Source organism: Scyliorhinus canicula, chromosome 12, assembly GCF_902713615.1.
Source record: "Scyliorhinus canicula chromosome 12, sScyCan1.1, whole genome shotgun sequence".
In the NCBI taxonomy this organism is placed as follows: domain Eukaryota; kingdom Metazoa; phylum Chordata; class Chondrichthyes; order Carcharhiniformes; family Scyliorhinidae; genus Scyliorhinus; species Scyliorhinus canicula.
Window position 1 is genome coordinate 9446736 of NC_052157.1, and position 18761 is coordinate 9465496.

The window sequence follows — 18761 nt, forward strand, 5'->3', positions numbered from 1 at the left end:
TGCACTATCTCCCCGTGTCTGAGTGGGTTTCCTCTGGGTGCTCCGGTTTCCTCCCACAGTCCAAAGATGTGCAGGTTAGGTGAATTGTGAATGCTATATTGCCCCCAAAGGTTAGGTTGGGTTACTGTTCTTTCAAGGGCCGGTGTAGACTCAATGGGCTGTACGGTCTCCTCCTGTACTGTAAATTCTATGATAACCATTATGATAATCTATTTCCTGCTACCATCAAAATACAATTTAAAAACAACAAATCTGTCATAATATACACCAGTATATCATGGTGCAGACACGCACACTATTGACACACAGCAATCCAATCAACACACACAACACCGCAGCCAATCACCAGTTAGAGCACACTCACTATAAAGACAGAGGGCATCAGTTTTCCCGCTCATTCGGGATGCAGCCTCTCAGAAGCACGGAGCTCACAGCTTGCAGTACAGATCTTCACCATGTGCTGAGTGCATAGACTGGTTAGGATAGGCATAGGTCTTTAGTTTAATCTAACATAGTGTCGACCCACAGTGAAAGTATGTTCAACAGTTTTTAGCTTAATAAAATAGTGTTGTACGATTTCAAGTGTTGGTAGCCTGTATGTGTTACTGCTGAGGTAAACACAGTCTCCACGGATCCAGAGTACCCAACACATCAAAATCATTTAAGCTCCATGACTTTAACGTGCCTTCTCACAGCACTTACAATGCCCTACACAAATGTAAAATGTAAATTCTTCGAGACTACGACCATGGTGCATTATCCCTCTTCATCCCTGTATCGTGTTTGATCTGGTCGACACATTGTCCTATTTTATCGAGCAGTCATATGCAACTCCTGGTCCATCAGTGTCACCATATTCCCATTTGCCACACGGTCTCATTTGCAGGCTGCTGCGTGGTGACATCATCAGTAGTTGGATCAGCTTCCATATGTATGTATATAATATCCTGCTCTATCCCGTCGCCACTTTCCATGATCCCAGAATCAGCTCTGTTGTTAGTGTGCCTGTATGACATCAAGACATGGATGAGGTAAAGTTTCCAACTGAATATTAAAAAATCCCATTACATAGCTGGTTTAGCACACTGGGCTAAATAGCTGGCTTTTAAAGCAGACCAAGGCAGGCCTGCAGCACGGTTCAATTCCCGTACCAGCCTCCCTGAACAGGCGGCGGAATGTGGCGACTAGGGGCTTTTCACAGTAACTTCATTTGAAGCCTACTCGTGACAATGAGCGATTTTCATTTCATTTCATTTCATTTGGGCCCACACCATGAACTCTCTTTCTCTGCCTAATCCCATTCACCTCTGCAGCTACTTACTGAGGCTGACCTGGACCATGAAAAACCGTAGCAATGTATTTTGCTTCCAGCTAAGGTGAAAATGTAATGTCCCACCCACCATCAAGACGGCATATTCCTATCTCTGTGAGATTACCCCTATCTCTCGCCCATTGTCACTGAAACCTTACCAATTACTTTCTTGTCCTGACTTGAGATTTCTCCACTGCCCTCCTTGTTGACTTCCCAGTCTCTGGACTCCATTCTTCATAATCTCCAACTTGGCTGAAGCTCAGCTGTTCATATCATCTTTTTTTACTGCAACTAATTATAAACCCAGGCGTGTCCACCTGTATTGGTTCCCTGGATCCCAACAGGTTGAATTTGTGTTGTCTTCAAATGATCCCATGGCCTCAGTCCACCCCTATCTCTGCAAGACCCTTCAGCTTTATATATCGTCCCGGATCCTTCAATCCTCTGACCATTTTTATCTTGGCTTTTTTGTTATCTTGCCTAGCCTATGTACCAGCTTTGTTGGTCAAGCCATCGGTCACTTTGGCCCAACTGTCAGGAATTCACTTTCCCACTTCTCTTCATCGTTAAAACTCTTCTTGATATTCATCATCATGACCATTTAATGATCCAAGTTTACCACCATGGTTATTTTTGTTTTTAAAATTTAATTAATTATCTTTCACCACCCTCCACCCAACCCTGTAAAATGCCTTGCCATAATTTATGAATTATTACGTTGTGTCTATCGGAAAATGGTAGATGATCATTTCAATATACTTCTTTGAAGTTTGAAAGACAAAATAATTCCATTTTATTTAACTGTGAGTGTGACTGCAATTGTGTGCTTTCTTTTGCAGTATTATACTACTGTGACAGAGCAGCAAGTTAATGGAGTGATGATTGAACCTTTGCAGATATATCCACGAGGTAAGAAGATTGACTTTTCATCTGTATGTTCAGAGTAAGTAAAAGAAAATATCACAATAAGTCAGCATTTGTGTTTATTTTTTTCTCTGTCAATTATGTCAACACATAGACCCATAGAATTGTTACGGTGCTAGAGGAGGCCATCTGGCCCATCATGTTTGCCCTGGCTCTCCAAACGAGCATCATGGCTGCGTGCCTTTTCCCTGTGCCCCCACATATTGTTTCTATTCAAGTAATCAACTAATACTCTTTTGAATGCTTCGATTTAACGTGCCTCCGCCACACTTGCAGGCAGTGCAAACCACTCGCTGTGTAAAGAAGTATTTCTCACATCACATTTGCATCTTTTACAAATCACTTTAAAGCTATGCCCTCTCGTTTTTGGTCCTTTTGCGAATGGGATCAGTTTCACCCTATCTATTCTGTCCAGCCCTGAGCATCTATCAAATCTCCTCTTCGCCTCCTCTCTAAGGAGAACAGTCCTAATGCCTCTAATCTATCATCATAACTGAAGTTTCTCATTCCTGGAACCATTCTTGTGCACTCTTTTGCACTCTCTCCAGTGTGTTCTTTAATAATTGAGCCAAATTATTAATCCTTGACGTTTGTGCATGGACATGATGGCCGAAATTCTCCGTCCTCTTTTGCGGCTGGGACTGGTCCCACCGAAAATGAATGGAGTTTTGGCTGAAGCACTAAATATTCTATTCTTACTTGCAACAGGTCCTGCCATGGACAAGACCAGAGTATCCCACCCAATATCTTGGGTGGATGTGGCATATCCACACTAGTATGTTTTATCCTCTGCACCAACCATGATAATTTCTAGTAAATAAAGGGACCAAATGAAAACAACAACAGTGTATTTTCATAATAAAAACATACAATTATTTATATTCTTTTTCTTGCTGCCCTTTCTAAATGCCCATTTCATTCCAACATTGTCTACACTCCTCAATGAGTTTGCTGCTATGGAATCACCTTCATATTTCTCTATAATTGTATGAGGTGCTCAGTAATTTATTTTTAATATGCTGCCACAATAGCCAGATGGTTTGATAGGTGAAACTGCGGCTATGGTATTAGCTGTTCTAAGAACAACATTTCTAAAACGCTTTCTGCTGTTATACAGTATGAAGGGATTTGAGTAAAAGCCTATTATTGGAGATACAGGCAAATCCTGTTTTAATGTAGTACCATTTTACCGGAAATGCCGGTTTTATTGAATGAAAGTGATTGGGTTGTGAATTGACATTTGGCACTGGCCATTCCCTCAACCATGTGAAATCACTTTGACACACGCATCCCTATTCAATACATTGTGGGGGGAAACAGGGACAGTGGACTTTTAAGGAGCACCTTCGCATTTACCGGGGTGAATCCCTGAGAGTGGTTTTCTCCAATTATGGACAAATCTCTGAGGGGAGAGTGGTTAAAGACAAAGATGGGGACAAATTGGCTAATTATGACGTAGCTGGGGAAACGCAAGGCTGGAAAATTAATCCATTTCCATCGCTCCCCATAACAGTAAAACAAGAAGTACCTGCAACTGAAAGAGAGGAGTTTGGATCTCGGAACAAGACCAGGACTTGAGTACCTTTAAGAAATGGGTGTTTAAGAAATGTACCTTTAATAAATGGGTGTTTATCAGTGATGTCAGAGCGTGGGTGGAGCTGGGCTGTCTGTCAGTTTCTTACTTTAGTTTTAGGCTGTTTGCTGCAGGGTGTGTTTTAGTTTCGTTTGCAGTGTTGGAGCTGATGCCAGACAGAGCAGGTGTAATGTTGATCTCTCTGCCATGAAAAGACTATCTCTTGATCATTTGGTGAATTCAGAATTATAAATGTTCTCAGTAGTGAATGTAAACCTAATGTGCTTCTGTTAAAAGGTGTTTCTTTTGTCTTCTGGATGTTGTTGGGAAAGTTATTAGGGATTACTTAGTGTTGTATTCTTTGGGGGCTGTATTTGAATTAATGGTTGCCAAGATGTTCACTGTACGTTTTAAAAGGTTAACTTGAGTTCATACAATAAACATTGTTTTGCTTTCAAAAACACTTTTCCATTTCTGCTGTACCACACCTGTAGAGTGGGCCGTGTGCTCCCCATACCACAATCTATTAAAAGCTGTGGGTCAGGTGAACTCCATGACACACTTTGAGGTTCTCCAAACCCTGGCCCATAACAATGTCACTGGTTGTAGGAACTGTGTCCTCCGTAGTTTCTGCCTTCCCGGCACCAGGAATAGCCGTCTCCCCGATAGTTGTCCTGCTGAGAGGCATAGCTGGTGCCTCCTGACATGTCCCCTGTGTAGTCCACCCGGATGTGCCACCAGTCCAGGAATTTACCATTTATCGGCTCCAGTGCATCCCTGGCGTCCTCTGGGTTTTCAAAAGTGTTGAAGCCGAAACCGAGGGACGCCATGGCGATGGCTCTTGGTAGTATGACTCTTGGGGAAACGGCTATTCCTGGGGCCGGGGAGGCACCAGCTGTGGAGAATGCGGCTCCAACAACCAGTGACATTGAGTCTCGGTCTTGTTCTTAGATCGAACCTCCTCCTTTACAGGCACTTTCTTTTTTGTGTTTCTTAAGGGAGAGATGGGGATCGGTAATTTCCCAGCCTTGTGTTCCCCAGCTAGAATATAATTGGCCCATTTATCCCCGTCTATATACCAGAGTGTGAGGCTGGTGGCTGCTAACCCATCCAGGGTGAATAACACCGATTTTAAGGAAAATTATTTTTTATGGAATGAACTCTGCCCCGAGCCATTCCTTAAAAACGGGATTTGTCTGTATTAAATACCTTGATGAAAATGAAAAGGATACGGTAATTTAATCTTGGAATGCAGGTGGCTTAAACAAATTCTGCAAGCTGTTGAGATTTCCAACTTCTTCCAAATGCCTTAATTGTTAATTGCTACCTTGTTGCAGCCATCTGCATTTAAAATTTGTGTCTTTAGACATAAATAGTCTTCTAAATTTCATGTTAATTAAATGGATTATTCTGCTATTTTCCAATTGGACACAGTGATAGTTATTATTCAAAATAATGGTTAAATGACTCCGTAACTAAAATTTATGTAGTTACTTGACCAAATGCATCTTTTCAAATTGGCAATTTTGTTGACATTATAGCATTATTGATTGATCTGCTTGCATAATGGTACTAAATATCAGCATAGAATACAAGAGCAGGGAGGTTATGCTGGAACTATATAAAAGACTAGTTAAGTCACAAATGAGTACCTTGCGCAGTTCTGGTCAAAGTATTACAGAAAGGATGAAATTTCACCGGAGAGAGGATTTATGAGAACAGTAAAATTACAGCTGTGAGGTAGGGTTGGAGAGGCAGGTTTGTTTCCTTGGAAAAGAGGAGGTTTGGGAGATTTGATTGGGGTGTGCAAGGGTGTGAAGGGCCTGGGTAGAGTGGGTGAGAATAACCTTTAGTAGAGCTTTTCTGAGAGTATCCCTTAGAACAGTTTTTTTCAAAAAATTTTCCCCTGGACCAACTTTTGCCTTCTGGCCGACCTTTGGTGGCCACGCCGGCTGACCTTTGGGGTGCACGCCATGTCCGCTTACCTTCAATGTTTGGTCAATATAATCTCACTCCAATCAGGTTCACAGGAGGAGAGGGCAATGCGCATAGCAGGTGCAGAGTTCAGCCAATTCCTTTGTGCTGTCTTCATCTTTCTGAGAACAGAAAATCCAACTTCGCACGCGTAGGTCATCGTGAAGGTCAATAGCAACTCGGCATTGGATGCTCCTGGGAGATGCCACTCCAGAATACTGACAATGTCATGGGCCTTAGGTCTGATTTTAATGTGCTATCATAGGTCAGGTACTTTGTTCCGAAGTTAAGTTTCTTTTTTGTAGGCTGTTTACCTGGAGGTCTGTACAGAGCTAACACTAGCGCTGCTCTGTCCTGCTGTGGACTGTCCTGGGCAGCTCTCCAGCAGATTCAGATGGTCAGTAGGTGCACTGCCTATTTTGTGTCTCTGGCCGCCTCTTTCTTGTAACAAAATGATCCATCCATATAAGTATAGATATCTTTTTTATTGTCACAAGTAGGCTTACGTTAACACTGCAATGAAGTTATTGTGAAAAGCCCCTAGTCGCCACATTCCGGTGCCTGTTCGGGTACGCAGAGGGAGAAGCACATCTTTCGGGACTTGTGGGAGGCAACCGGAGCACCCGGAGGAAACCCACATACACACGGGGAGAATGTGCAAACGCCGCACAGACAGTGACCCAAGCGGCAATCGAACCTGGTTCTGGGATGCAACAGTGCTACCCACTGTACTACCATGCTGCCCCATCTACCTTCCTCACTGTCCTCCTGACTTGCTTGCGAACAGCTAGAAAATGGAAGAAGCTCTCCTTTGTGATTTGGGGCCAAAAGCTTGTACATGCGTATGATGTCAAGTGTACGTGCAGGGCGCACTGACCTGCTCATTGCTGCTGCTTATGATCAGAAGACTGCACACAACCTCATTTAATTCTCATTTAAAAGGCTACAGCGACTGCCATTCTCAATTCAAATACCAGTAGCAGCGACCACCGCGTGACCGTCGTGACCCGATTGTTCCGTGGCCCTCCCGACACCCATCCTTGACCCACCCACGGGTCACAAACTGCACTTTGAAAATCCTGCCTTTGCAGAGAGGTCAATGACTAGAGGGCATAGATTTAAAGTGATTGATAGGATTAGAGACTTGCTTAAAACATGATTGGATATGCACCTCAAATGTCGTAACATTCAGGATAAGTGCTGGAAAATGGAATTAGACTGAGGCTTGTTTTTGAGCAGGTACGGACGCAATGGGTAAAGTGGCTGCATTCTGGGCTGTAACGTTTTCTACGTTTTTCTAAATATTTGATGCGGTGGAATGTGCTGGGATATGGTGAGAGGGTAGATGGAGTGGCAGTAAATGAATTGCCTCTTAGGGAATGCCAGGATAGATACAATGGGCCAGATATCCTTCTTACAAACATAGAAGGCTGGATTCTCCGCCCCGCCACATTTCTGTTTCACCCCGCCGGCTCTGTTACGCCGGCTGCTCATTGGGGTTTCCCATTGTGGGGCAGCCCCACGCCGTCGGGAAACCCCCAGGCTGCCGGCAAAACGGAGCACCCCGCGGGCGGAGAATCCAGCCCAGAAACCAGGAGCGGCAGTAGGTCACCCTGCCCTTCGAGCTTGCTCTACCATTCAGTATATGGCTAATCCTCTGTCTCTATGCCATACTCCCTCACTCTCCCCACCCCCCTTGATGCATTTAGAGGCTAGAAATACAGCTATTTCCTTCTTAAATATATTCAGTTACTTGGCCCCCGCAGCATTCTGTGGCAGGGAATTCTACAGGTTCACCACCCTCTGAGTGAATAAATTTCTCCTTATCTAAGTCCTAAATGACTTACCCCATATCCTGAGACTTGTTCGAGACCCCCAGCCTGAGGAAACACCATCCTTGCATCCACCCTGTCCAGTCCTGTCAGAACTTTATACATTTCAATGAAAACCCCTCTCATTCTTCTAAACCCCTGTGAATACAGCTGAGCCAATCGGTCCTTGTATGACAATTCCAGGAATCAGTCTGGTGAACCTTCACTGTACTCCCTGAATGACAATTATATCATCTTTTAGTAAGGAGACCAAAACTTCCCACCCTACCCTAGGTGTGGGTTCACCAAGGCCCTGTGCAGCTGCAGCAAGAAATCCTGTATTCAAGGTCTCTCGCAATGAAGGCCAACATACCATTTGCCTTCTTCACTGCTTACTGCATCTGCCTGCTTGCTTTCAATGATTGGTGCACAAGGACACCCAGGTCCCATCGGAGTCAACATTTCTCAATCTATTGACATTTAAATAATACTCTGCAATTCTGTTTTTGCTACCAAAGTGGATAAGTTCATACTTATAAATTTTGTATTGCATCTGCCGTGTATTTGCCCACTTAACTTGTCTAAATCACCTTGAAGCCACTTAACATGCTTCTCACCACTTACATTCCTACCAAGCTTTGTGTCATCAGCAAACTTAGAAATATTACATTTGGTTCCTTCATATATATTACCCCCAATCACATGTGCTTTGATGTTGCGTACTAACCTCTTGTGTGGAATTTCAAAAGCTTTCTGAAAATCCAAATACACCACATCCACTGATTATCCTTTATCTGAGTACGTCCTCAAAAAACTGCTTTCCTTTTCATAAATTCATGTTGACTTTATTTAATCTCGTTGATGCCCTGTTATCCCATCCTACAGAATTTTGGAAGATGACAACCAGTGCAACCACTATTTCCATGGCCACCTTCTTTAGTTCCCTGCTTCTTTGCTGTGGCGATTCTGAGCTCTGCTCCATCATTCAATTAGCCTGCACCTGAATTCCATTTATCACTTTTGCTCCATATTTCTTGACGCTCATATCAAACAAAAAATACATGTACCTCAAGATAGAGGATTCCAATTATTCTAGTCCACTGCACTCTTTTGAGCAAGAGTGTACCAAATGTCAACCACTCTTTGTGATAAAATGTTGCTTGATTTCACCTCAACGTGATCCAGCTCTAATTTTAAGATCATGCGCTCTTGTTCTGGATTCTCCCACCCAAGGAAAAAGTTCTTTGTATCTAACCTATCAAATGGCTTTTATTACCGTCATCAGATCTTCCTTGCAACTTCCTACACCCATTAGTAGTACGTTCTGTTCCTCATAATGTGTACCATCTGCAAACATGGATAACCGACTGTCTATTCCTTCATCAAAGACATTAAATATGGTAATAAATGATGGATTAAATATGGATAAAGGTTGAGATCCCAAACACATCCCTCCATACAGTGTGTATTCTATCTCTACTGTTATGGGCCAGGGTTTAGAGAACCCCAAAGTGTATCATGGAGTTCACCTGACCCACAACTTTTAATAGATTGTGGTATGGGGAGCACACGGCCCACTCTACAGGTGTGGTACAGTAGAAATGGAAAAGTATTTTTGAAAGCAAAACAATGTTTATTCTACGAACTCAAGTTAACCTTTTTAAAACATACAGTGAATATCTTAGCAACCATCAATTCAAATACAACCCCCAAAGAATAATACACTAAGTAATCCTTAATAACTTCCCAAACACCATCCAGAAGACAGAAGAAACACCTTTTAACAGAAGCACATGAGGTTTACATTCACTACTGAGATCATTTATAATTCTGAATTCACCAAATGATCTTTTCATGGCAGAGAGATCAACAGCACACCTGCTCTGTCTGGCCTCAGCTCCAACACTGAAAACGGAACTAAAACACACCCTGCAGCAAATGGCCTAAAACGAAAGTAAAAAGCTGACAGCCCAGCTCCACCCACTCTCTGACATCACTGCAGTAGTAAACACCCATTTCTTCAAGGTACTCTCACTACGTATATTTATATACACACCCATTTGTAAATGAAATGAAAATCGCTTATTGTCACAAGTAGGCTTCAAATGAAGTTACTGTGAAAAGCCCCTAGTTGCCACATTCCAGCGCCTTTCGGGGAGGCTGGTACCGGAATTGAACCGTGCTGCTGACCTGCCTTGGTCTGCTTTCAAAGCCAGCTGTTTAGCCCTGTGCTAAACCAGCCCCTTTCTAAACACCCATTTCTTAAAGGCACTCTCACATGACACTACCCTCTATCTTTTATACCCTAATCACTTTCCAATCCAACTCAAACAGCTACTTCCTAGCACGCTAATTTTGGTTAACTTAATTCTTTGCTTTTTTTGGAATTATCTGTGAATCATTTATCGTAAAGCAGTTGTAAGCTTCTAAGATGCTACCTTGTTTTTTTTATAAATAAAAAAGCACCGGTTAATTTTTACATCTATCATCTTTCATATGTGTTGTCATTCTGAAAACGTAACTATTCTTCTTTTAAAAATTTAAATTTAAATTCAAAAACACTGACTGCCTCTTATAGTTATCAACGCCTAATAAGATTGCGGGGTCTTTTGCATACAGTATGTCAAAGAGGTGCCCAGATCAGAAAATCTGCTTTGAGATTCTGTGCTTAGGAACAGAGTTCCATTTTCTATACAGATACAGGAAGTGAGAATGAGCTTACTGGCAAGCTTTTAAAATGTTTTAGTTCTTGGATCAGTAATCAAGGTTTTTTTTAGACTTTAATAGCCAAACCTAGGGCAGCACGGTGGCATAGTGGTTAGCACAATTGCTTCACCGCTCCAGGGTCCCAGGTTCGATTCCCGGCTTGGGTCACTGTCTGTGTGGAGTCTGCACGTTCTCCCCGTGTGTGCGTGTGTTTCCTCCGGGTGCTCCGGTTTCCTTACACAGCCCAAAGATGTGCAGGTCCGGTGGATTGGCCATGCTAAATTGCCTTTAGTGTCCAAAATTGCCCTTAGTTTTGGGTGGGGTTATAGGGATAGGGTGGAGGTGTGGGCTTGGGTAGGGTGCTCTTTCCAATACCCTCTCAAAAATATTCCGGAAACATCACTATGTGCATTATTTGCAACAAGAAAATCTGGGAATCGCTCATGTTTTTCTTGCAATGGTACCCATTATGCAAGATATATTTCCTGTTTTCGAGTTCCCTCCCCCTTCCTCTCAGGAAGGTGTTGCCTTCTAGATGCTGATTCCTTGCACAACTGCCGAGTTTGGTCATGGGGACAATACAGCAAGCCCAATCCTGACCCTACTTGACGGCTAAATGTACACTTCCAATGGATGATGACCAGGGATTATAAATTGTGACTAGTATTTTTCCCTTGCACAAACCTGGGGCACTGAACCCAGTTGTGAAACCTTGACTGCAGCAATGGCTCAGGTGAGCTAACAGCATAGAGCAGGAACTGAATACCAGGTTATCTTTAAAAACAAATTCAAAACCGATGTGATACATAATTTGTAATTAAAAATTGCTGAATTTTGTATTAGCTCTTATCACTTGGTATGCCATGAGAGTGAAGCAATCAACTGGGGGAAGGTGAAGAAAATCGAATTTGTCTTGGAAAGACAATCAATCAAGATTGACAAGTCCTTTAACATATGATTTGTGGCATTGTATTTCTGCAATGAGATCAAACCACAGCATCCAATATATCCACAAAGAAAATCTTTCAGAAGGAACAATTACTTTCTTGTAAATAATTTCAGTTAATTGAACATTGCTTAATCGAGTCTTTTAAAGGACTCTCACTTTGTTTTCTGTTTACCAAAAATCACGTTAATATTTTTTTTATTTCTGATTCTTGTCCCTCAAATTCCCCTGTCTAAAAAAAAATGAGCCATGACCTCATTGATGCTTTAGAAAAGTTGCTGTTGTAACAGTTGTAATTGCGGGTGGGATTTACTGACCATGTTTTGCAGCGGCGGAGGCGGCCGATCCCTCTGTTATCAATGGGATTTCCCGGTGACAGTACCCCTCGTCACTGGGAAAGCCGTGCTTCGGCTTGGGACCGGAACATCCGGCCGGTGTGCGAGCAACCGGTAAATTCCGCCCCACATCTCTGCCTTTGCTCAATCTTTACTTCAGTTGCTTCAGTGTTGTATTCAGTAACTAAACATGGTTGTGGCTTTCCTACCCCACTCCAAAATATTAGGCCATTAGAACTCAATGTAAAATATCTTTTCAAACAAAGCATCAAAATCAATGAAAGACCTTTGTAACATTTTATTGCCTGTCTTCTTGCCTGTGAAATGTAACTAAAAGTGCCCTGCTCACCTCACACAAAGCAAAATAAACTTTTCTATTTAATCACATTTTAAATTTTACCCTTAACAAGTTACAATTTATTAATCCCACCAATGAATTCTGTAGTTAAGTGTATTACTCGCCCAATGCATTAGGATTAGCCTGCTTTCCTAATGGTACAAAAGGTTAAAAACTGAAGGTTGAAATAGACTGGCTCTTTGTGCTTGTATTTATAATATTTTAATCTTTATTTGCATTTTATACTTTATTTCTATCGACTGTATCAGTTTTTCAGTGTTTAGTATTGCAAGATAGAAGCACACGTTAAAAAAATTCCCTGTGCATGCTTTCGAACCCCAGTTCTATCATTTTCAGCTGCTAATTTTGGTGTCAGTCTCATTTCTTTCAAATGATTCATTTTTAACAAATTTGTAAATGGCCCTGATGTGTTCTGCAATTTAGTCAATTACTGTTTCAGCCTGCAAGCCACCTGGGAAACGGAACATACATGGCCTGAAGGTAATAATTTCAATAATTGTTTCAGTAAAGTTGGGAATGGATTTGTAATGCTGTGTTCCAGTTATTGAAATGTCATCTGAAAACCTTGGCTCTTCAAACTCTGACAAGCAGGGGGTCTCTTGTTATACAAAGTGGGGAATATTTCCCATGATTTAATCACACAGCTGTGAATTCTTGCCTTATTTCCATTGAAGCAATTAGAGTTACAAAATAGGTTAGCATTTTTAATTTTTTATATTAAAAGGTGGTTAAATTTTTGTAATGTACATTTTAATGAGGGACAAAAAGTGATATGATTAAAAAATTATCCTCATCATGTGAACCTTCAAAGCCCCAAAGAAGATAAAGCGATTTCTCAGCTTTCGGGCAAAAATATCCCAGAATCGATCTTACCTGTTGCTCATGTGATCGACAAGAAATACTGGGATGTGGCGCGAACAATAGGGAGGAAGATAGCTATGCATTCACTTTTACTGATTAAATGCACGAAGAGGGAAAAAGTTGAAAATGGATAGGACAAAACCAAAATTAGCATGAAATAAAATATTTTTTCTTTCCTAGTTTATTTATTTGAGTGCTAAAACTGACTTCAGTGCCACTGAACTACAACTGGAAAAGAATCGGTCAGGATTTTTTTCTCCTGATTGCTATTCAGTGATAATTTTAGAAAGTGTGCATGGACATCTGGTGAAGATAGACACTGGCACAGCTCTAATGCTGCCTATAGTGAAGAGCCTGCTGACACACTGTCTGCCTAGGCACTCTCTGTGTCTGTTTGGTTAGAGACAGGAGTGCCTGGAGTCATATCGAAGCAAAAGTTGTTAAGAGGGAAAAGATGGCCAAATATTTTAATTTCTTGCTGCTCTTCAGTTTCTGTGCACAACATGGCAGATGTTGACCAGGTGTTGCTCTGTTTACTTGCTATAAATATGGCGGTTAATAAGGTCGCCTTTCTTAATCCTAATTATGAGCATACTTTCAGAGTCGCCTGGTATCTCTCGATACCGCCACAAGGTTCAACCCGAATACCGATCAAAGAGCCGATACACTACTTAGTTAGTTCAAAGTCAATACTACTTTATTTGCACAGTAAGATCTATTCATGCGCAATAATACTACAAGCTAAACTATATCTATCACTAACACCTATACTTAACTTCGGATGCCCACTTAGGTCAGAGGCTTTTGGGTTCGAAGAGGTAACAGGAGTACAGCTAAGGTCGTCTGTCTGATAGCGAGCGTTGAACTTGAACTTACTTGCTTCTGGTGGTGCTGGTGGAAGGGTCTGTCTGCTTGAGAGCCGAATCTTAGAGACTGAACCTTTGTCAGGGGTTACTTCTTGTACTTGGAGGGGCTTCGCGCGCTTTTAGGCGGGCCTTAAACTTGGTCCCAATTAATTGGGCCGCTTCTTGATCATTGTCATCGATCTAAACCAATTAAGGTGGGTGCCTTGATGGATGGGCGTGTCCTAGGTGGCCGTTGGCCTTGCTTTGTTTGTGTCCTTTGGTTGGGGTAGTGGCGCTGGACTGTCTGGGACAGTATCGGCTACCTGAGTACTCGTCCTTTGTTTCCCGGAGATGGGCCATCAATATGTAAATCGACTCAGAGTTTCGATTCTGTCTGCAAACTAACTTCTAAATATACATTCAGGTTCGGTGTCTGCTTGTAGCTTAGTATTGTCCATATTTCCCTATAGTCTCTGCGAGTATCCATTTTGTATACTGAAAGTGGCCATCCCAGATGGCTACACAGGTGACTGACTGGACCTCTTCTATTACTGCTTTACGATAGATTACAAACCATGTATAAGTGATTTAAATAGAGCCAACACCCCCCCCCCCCCCCGTTTCAACCCGTCCACTGCGGGAGAACATATCCCTGTGTTCAGAATATCAGAATAATATCAGCTTTATATTGTGCCCTTTCTGTTTTAAAAAGAGCTCAAACTCATTTCATAACTGGGTTAGATGTTTTTTAAAAAGAATGTCAATTCAGTAAAAATAACATTAGGAAGGGGAAACTAAGATTAGTAAACAGGAAGAGTTTTGAGAAAATTTAAAAGGCAGAGACTTGAGGTGCAGAAGTAGGCAGGGTTTGAAAGTGTATTCCCAGCATAGGACCAAAGTGGCTGAAGATTCAGGAACCAATTGTGGATTGAAAGGGAAGGAGGGATCTAAAGAAGGTTAGATTTTAGAATAGTGGGGGCACGTCGAGTAAAGATTGAGTAAGTGGGACAGATCCATGAAGGCATTTCTTAATGAAAGCAAGGATGTTGAAATTAATATGCTGGTAGATTGGGGGGGGCAGTTAGGACAAGATATTGTTGAACTGTTGCATTAGGACTGGGGTGTTGGGTAGGGAGCAGGGTGTTGGAGTTTTTGGAACACTGAGAATGGAGGAAGGGCAAGAAAGCCTTGGAGTAGTCAAAGCTAGAGGTAATAAAGGTATGTAGAATAAGGACTGTCAGGGTTGCACGGTGGCGCAGCGGTTAGCACTTGGCGCCGAGGACCTGGGTATGCTCCCGACCTTGGGTCACTCTGCGTGTGGAGTTTGCACATTCTCCCCGTGTATGCATTGGGTCTCACCCCCACAACCCAAAGATGTGCATGGTAGATGGGTTGGCCATGCTAAATTGCCCCTTAATTGGAAAAAATGAATTGGATACTCTAAAATGGTTTTAAATTTAAGGACTGTAGAGGCATAAGCAGTTTTGAGTGCTTAAAGTTTAAAGTGATCTTGAGGATGCACAGGTTATACAGTTTATAGCTCATCTTTTGCTCTTATGGTACATGCATATGACTGGGTGTTAGATATCAAAGCGATAAATAAGTAACTAGATAGTCTGTTTAATGGCGTTGGTTAAGGGACAAACATTTGCCGATATACAAAAAGGAATATAAATGTAAGTAGGAACTATTTTAATGACAAAATTGTTTTAATGACTATTAAAACTATTTTAATGACAAAGTGGCAGCACGGTAGCATTGTGGATAGCACAATCGCTTCACGGCTCCAGGGTCCCAGGTTCGATTCCGGCTTGGGTCACTGTCTGTGCGGAGTCTGCACATCCTCCCCGTGTGCGTGGGTTTCCTCCGGGTGCTCCGGTTTCCTCCCACAGTCCAAAGATGTGCAGGTTAGGTGGATTGGCCATGATAAATTGCCCTTAGTGTCCAAAATTGCCCTTAGTGTTGGGTGGGGTTGCTGGGTTATGGGGATAGGGTGGAGTTGTTGACCTTGGGTAGGGTGCCCTTTCCAAGAGCCGGTGCAGACTCGATGGGCTGAATGACCTCCTTCTGCACTGCAAATTCTATGAAAAGCATTAAATCATTTTTAGGGAGCTTTTTGCAGGTTTCCTGGGAGACTCATGGGCCACTTAAATTATGTAACGCAAAAGTGATGTCACAATACAACTTGATCAGATGGACATCACTACTGTTTGCTTGAAAGCAAATAGAAGAAAATATAAGTTTGCAGACAATTTTGCATGAAGATGTAAATTTACAGAAGTGTGCAGGTTCAACTATTGGGAAAGAAATTGGCTGTCGTCTCTAACGAAGGGAAGACTTGGAGTTTTTAAAATTTTGAAGGGATTTGATAGATTAGGCATAGAGAAGGTAGGGGAGAGGAGAGTAGGGAAGTGGAGGGATTGAAGGAGGGAGGGGAGAGGAAGGGAGGGAAGCGGAGTGAATGGAAAGATCTATTGATGGGGGCGAGATGAAGTAAAGTGGGAAGAGGCTGTATGGACTAGAAACACTGGGATAAATCAGTTCTGTCAAATGGCATATAGAGATTGAATAGTGCTGAAAAGTGAGAAGCTTTTTGTCTTACACTCACCAGAACAAATGCAACAATGACTAATTTGAAACTGTGTGAACAATTTATGCCACAGGAGGAAAGGCAAGTGGATGTGTTGGTCAGGGAACTGATTGGTTGAGGGATTGCCATGGAGAAAGCAAGCAATTAGGAACTATAGGTTCTCCATGCTTCTGGGTAATTCAAAAACGGCACAAAGCTTGAACATATTCCTTTTGTTTGCAGTAAATGGTCCCTGCGTTTGAATATATGCGACACCATACACATCTTCATGTATTCAATCCCGTGCTCCGATTCACTTTTATGATGAAGATTTTCCTTTCCTCAGCATGTCAGTTGAGAAATCTGCTAATGAGTTCTCCATTACTGTCTACGGCAAGTCTACTTTCACTGGTCAATATACACACTGGGATTCACATCGCTCCACACAATATAAGATTGGCCTTGTTAGCAACCTTTATTTTAAAAAAAGTTCCAATTAATGGGCAATTTAGCGCAGCCAATCCACCTACCCTGCACATCTTTGGGTTCTGGGGGGGTGAGACGCATGCAGACATGAGTAGAATGTGCAAACGCCACACGGACAGTGACCCGGGTTCTCAGTGCTAACCACTGTGCCACCCTGCCGCCCTCTTTTTAGCAATCTTATAAGTAGGGCTCTAGTTATTTTTGCAACTTTCATCTCGAACACTGAAATAGAACACATCAGAACTATCTTTCAGGACAATGGCTATGCCAATCAAAACATTGTTCGCTGTGTATAGCGGAAGCTTGCAAATGTGCCAAAGGCTGTCACTTTCAAACCTGAAAAGTGCTTGGTCTTACTGAAATTACTCTTTTAAAAACAAAGGATAATAAAAATTTGAACAGGTTAACGAAGGCAGCATGGTAGCGTAGTGATCAGCACAATTGCTTCACAGCTCCAGGGTCCCAGGTTCGATTCCCGGCTTGGGCCACTGTCTGTGTGGAGTCTGCCCGTTCTCCCTGTGTGTGCGTGGGTTTCCTCCGGGTGCTACGGTTTCCTCCCACAGTCCAAAGATGTGCAGGTTAGGTGGATTGGCCATGATAAATTGCCCTTAGTGTCCAAAATTGCCCTTAGTGTTGGGTGGGGTTACTGGGTTATGGGGATAGGGTGGAGGTGTGTGGTTGGGTAGGGTGCTCTTTCCAAGAGCTGGTGCAGACTCGATGGGCCAAATGGCCTCCTTTTGCTCTGTAAATTCTATGAAATCTATGAAGCCATTTAATTCTGCTACTGCGCAAGGGAGCTACTGTCTGTCCAGAATTCCTATAACACTATTGAGCAACACCATGTACGAATTACATGAACACAGATAATAGACTCGATGTAGTAAACCACATGGCCCATTGAGCCATTTGTGCCATTCAATACCATTGTGGCTGATCCTGGGCTTCAACTCCATTTCCCTGCTTGTTCTCTATACCTCTCGATTGTCTGACGGCCCAAAAATCTGCGTCTTCCCCCACCCTTAATTGTATTCAACGATGGAGCATCCACAACCCTCTGGGGAAGTAAATTTCAATAAAGTAATTTTCCCTCTCCTCGGTCCTAAATCGGCTCCTTAGTCCAAGATTGTGCCACTGCGTTTTAGATGTCCCTACCACCGGAAACAATATCTCAGCGTCTGCCTTACTTGGTGCCTTCAGAGTCTTGAAGGTTTCAATTAGATCACTTCTTTCTTCTAAACTCCAAAAAATAGACCCAGTCTGCTCAACCTCACATCATAGGACAACCTCCTCATCCCAATTTAGTGAACCTTTGCTGCACCGTCTCTAATGCAGTACATCTCTTCTTAAATGCAGAGGCCAAAACTCCAGATGTGGTCTCACCAAAACCCTGTACAGCTCTAGCAAGACTTCCTTATTTCTATCCTGCAATCTCCTTGCAATAAAGGTCAATATGCAATTTGCCTTCCAAATTGCTTACTATACCTGTATGTGAACTTTTTTGCGTTTCTTGTATGAGCACACTTCCTTGAACATGAACACTTAAATATTCAACTCTTCTATTCTTTCGATCAAAGTGAATAACTTCACACTTCCCTACATTATAATCCACCTGCCATCTTGTTGTCCACGCTCCATTTTCCTCTTCAGCAATGAGGAGATGTCACTAACCCTGACACCAGGAAGCCAACATAACCATTGGAGATCCTGGTTGCAGCTACGGCAAACAGTATCTATCTCCTGACTATTGTCTCCTATAATTTCCAGATTCCTCTTCATAATAATAATAATCGCTTATTGTCACAAGTAAACTTCAATGAAGTTACTGTGAAAAGCCCTTAGTTGCCACATTCCAGCATCTGTTCGGGGAGGACGGTACAGGAATTGAACCCGTGCTGCTGGTCTTGTTCTGCATTACAAGCCAGCTGTTTTGCCCACTGTGCTAAACCAGCATTCCCCATTTCCCCCCCTCCCCACCCACTTAAATGGCATCCTTCACCATGGTGCCATGGTTAATCTCCTCCTCCACCTTACAGTCCTTCTTGTCCACGCTTATAGCAAGCA

At 42.5% G+C, this 18761-nt stretch overlaps 1 protein-coding gene across 13 annotated transcripts in view; it reads left to right on the forward strand.

Moving 5' to 3' along the window:
• map2k5 (mitogen-activated protein kinase kinase 5) overlaps window positions 1-18761 on the forward strand; it is a 338825-nt gene that overhangs the window by 69011 nt on the left and 251053 nt on the right. For all 13 annotated transcript variants that reach the window (XM_038814887.1, XM_038814881.1, XM_038814883.1 and 10 more), the window contains 2 exons: window positions 2152-2221; window positions 12379-12419. In XM_038814887.1, coding sequence (XP_038670815.1) covers window positions 2152-2221; window positions 12379-12419 — 111 coding nt within the window. The remainder of the gene's footprint in view (window positions 1-2151; window positions 2222-12378; window positions 12420-18761) is intronic.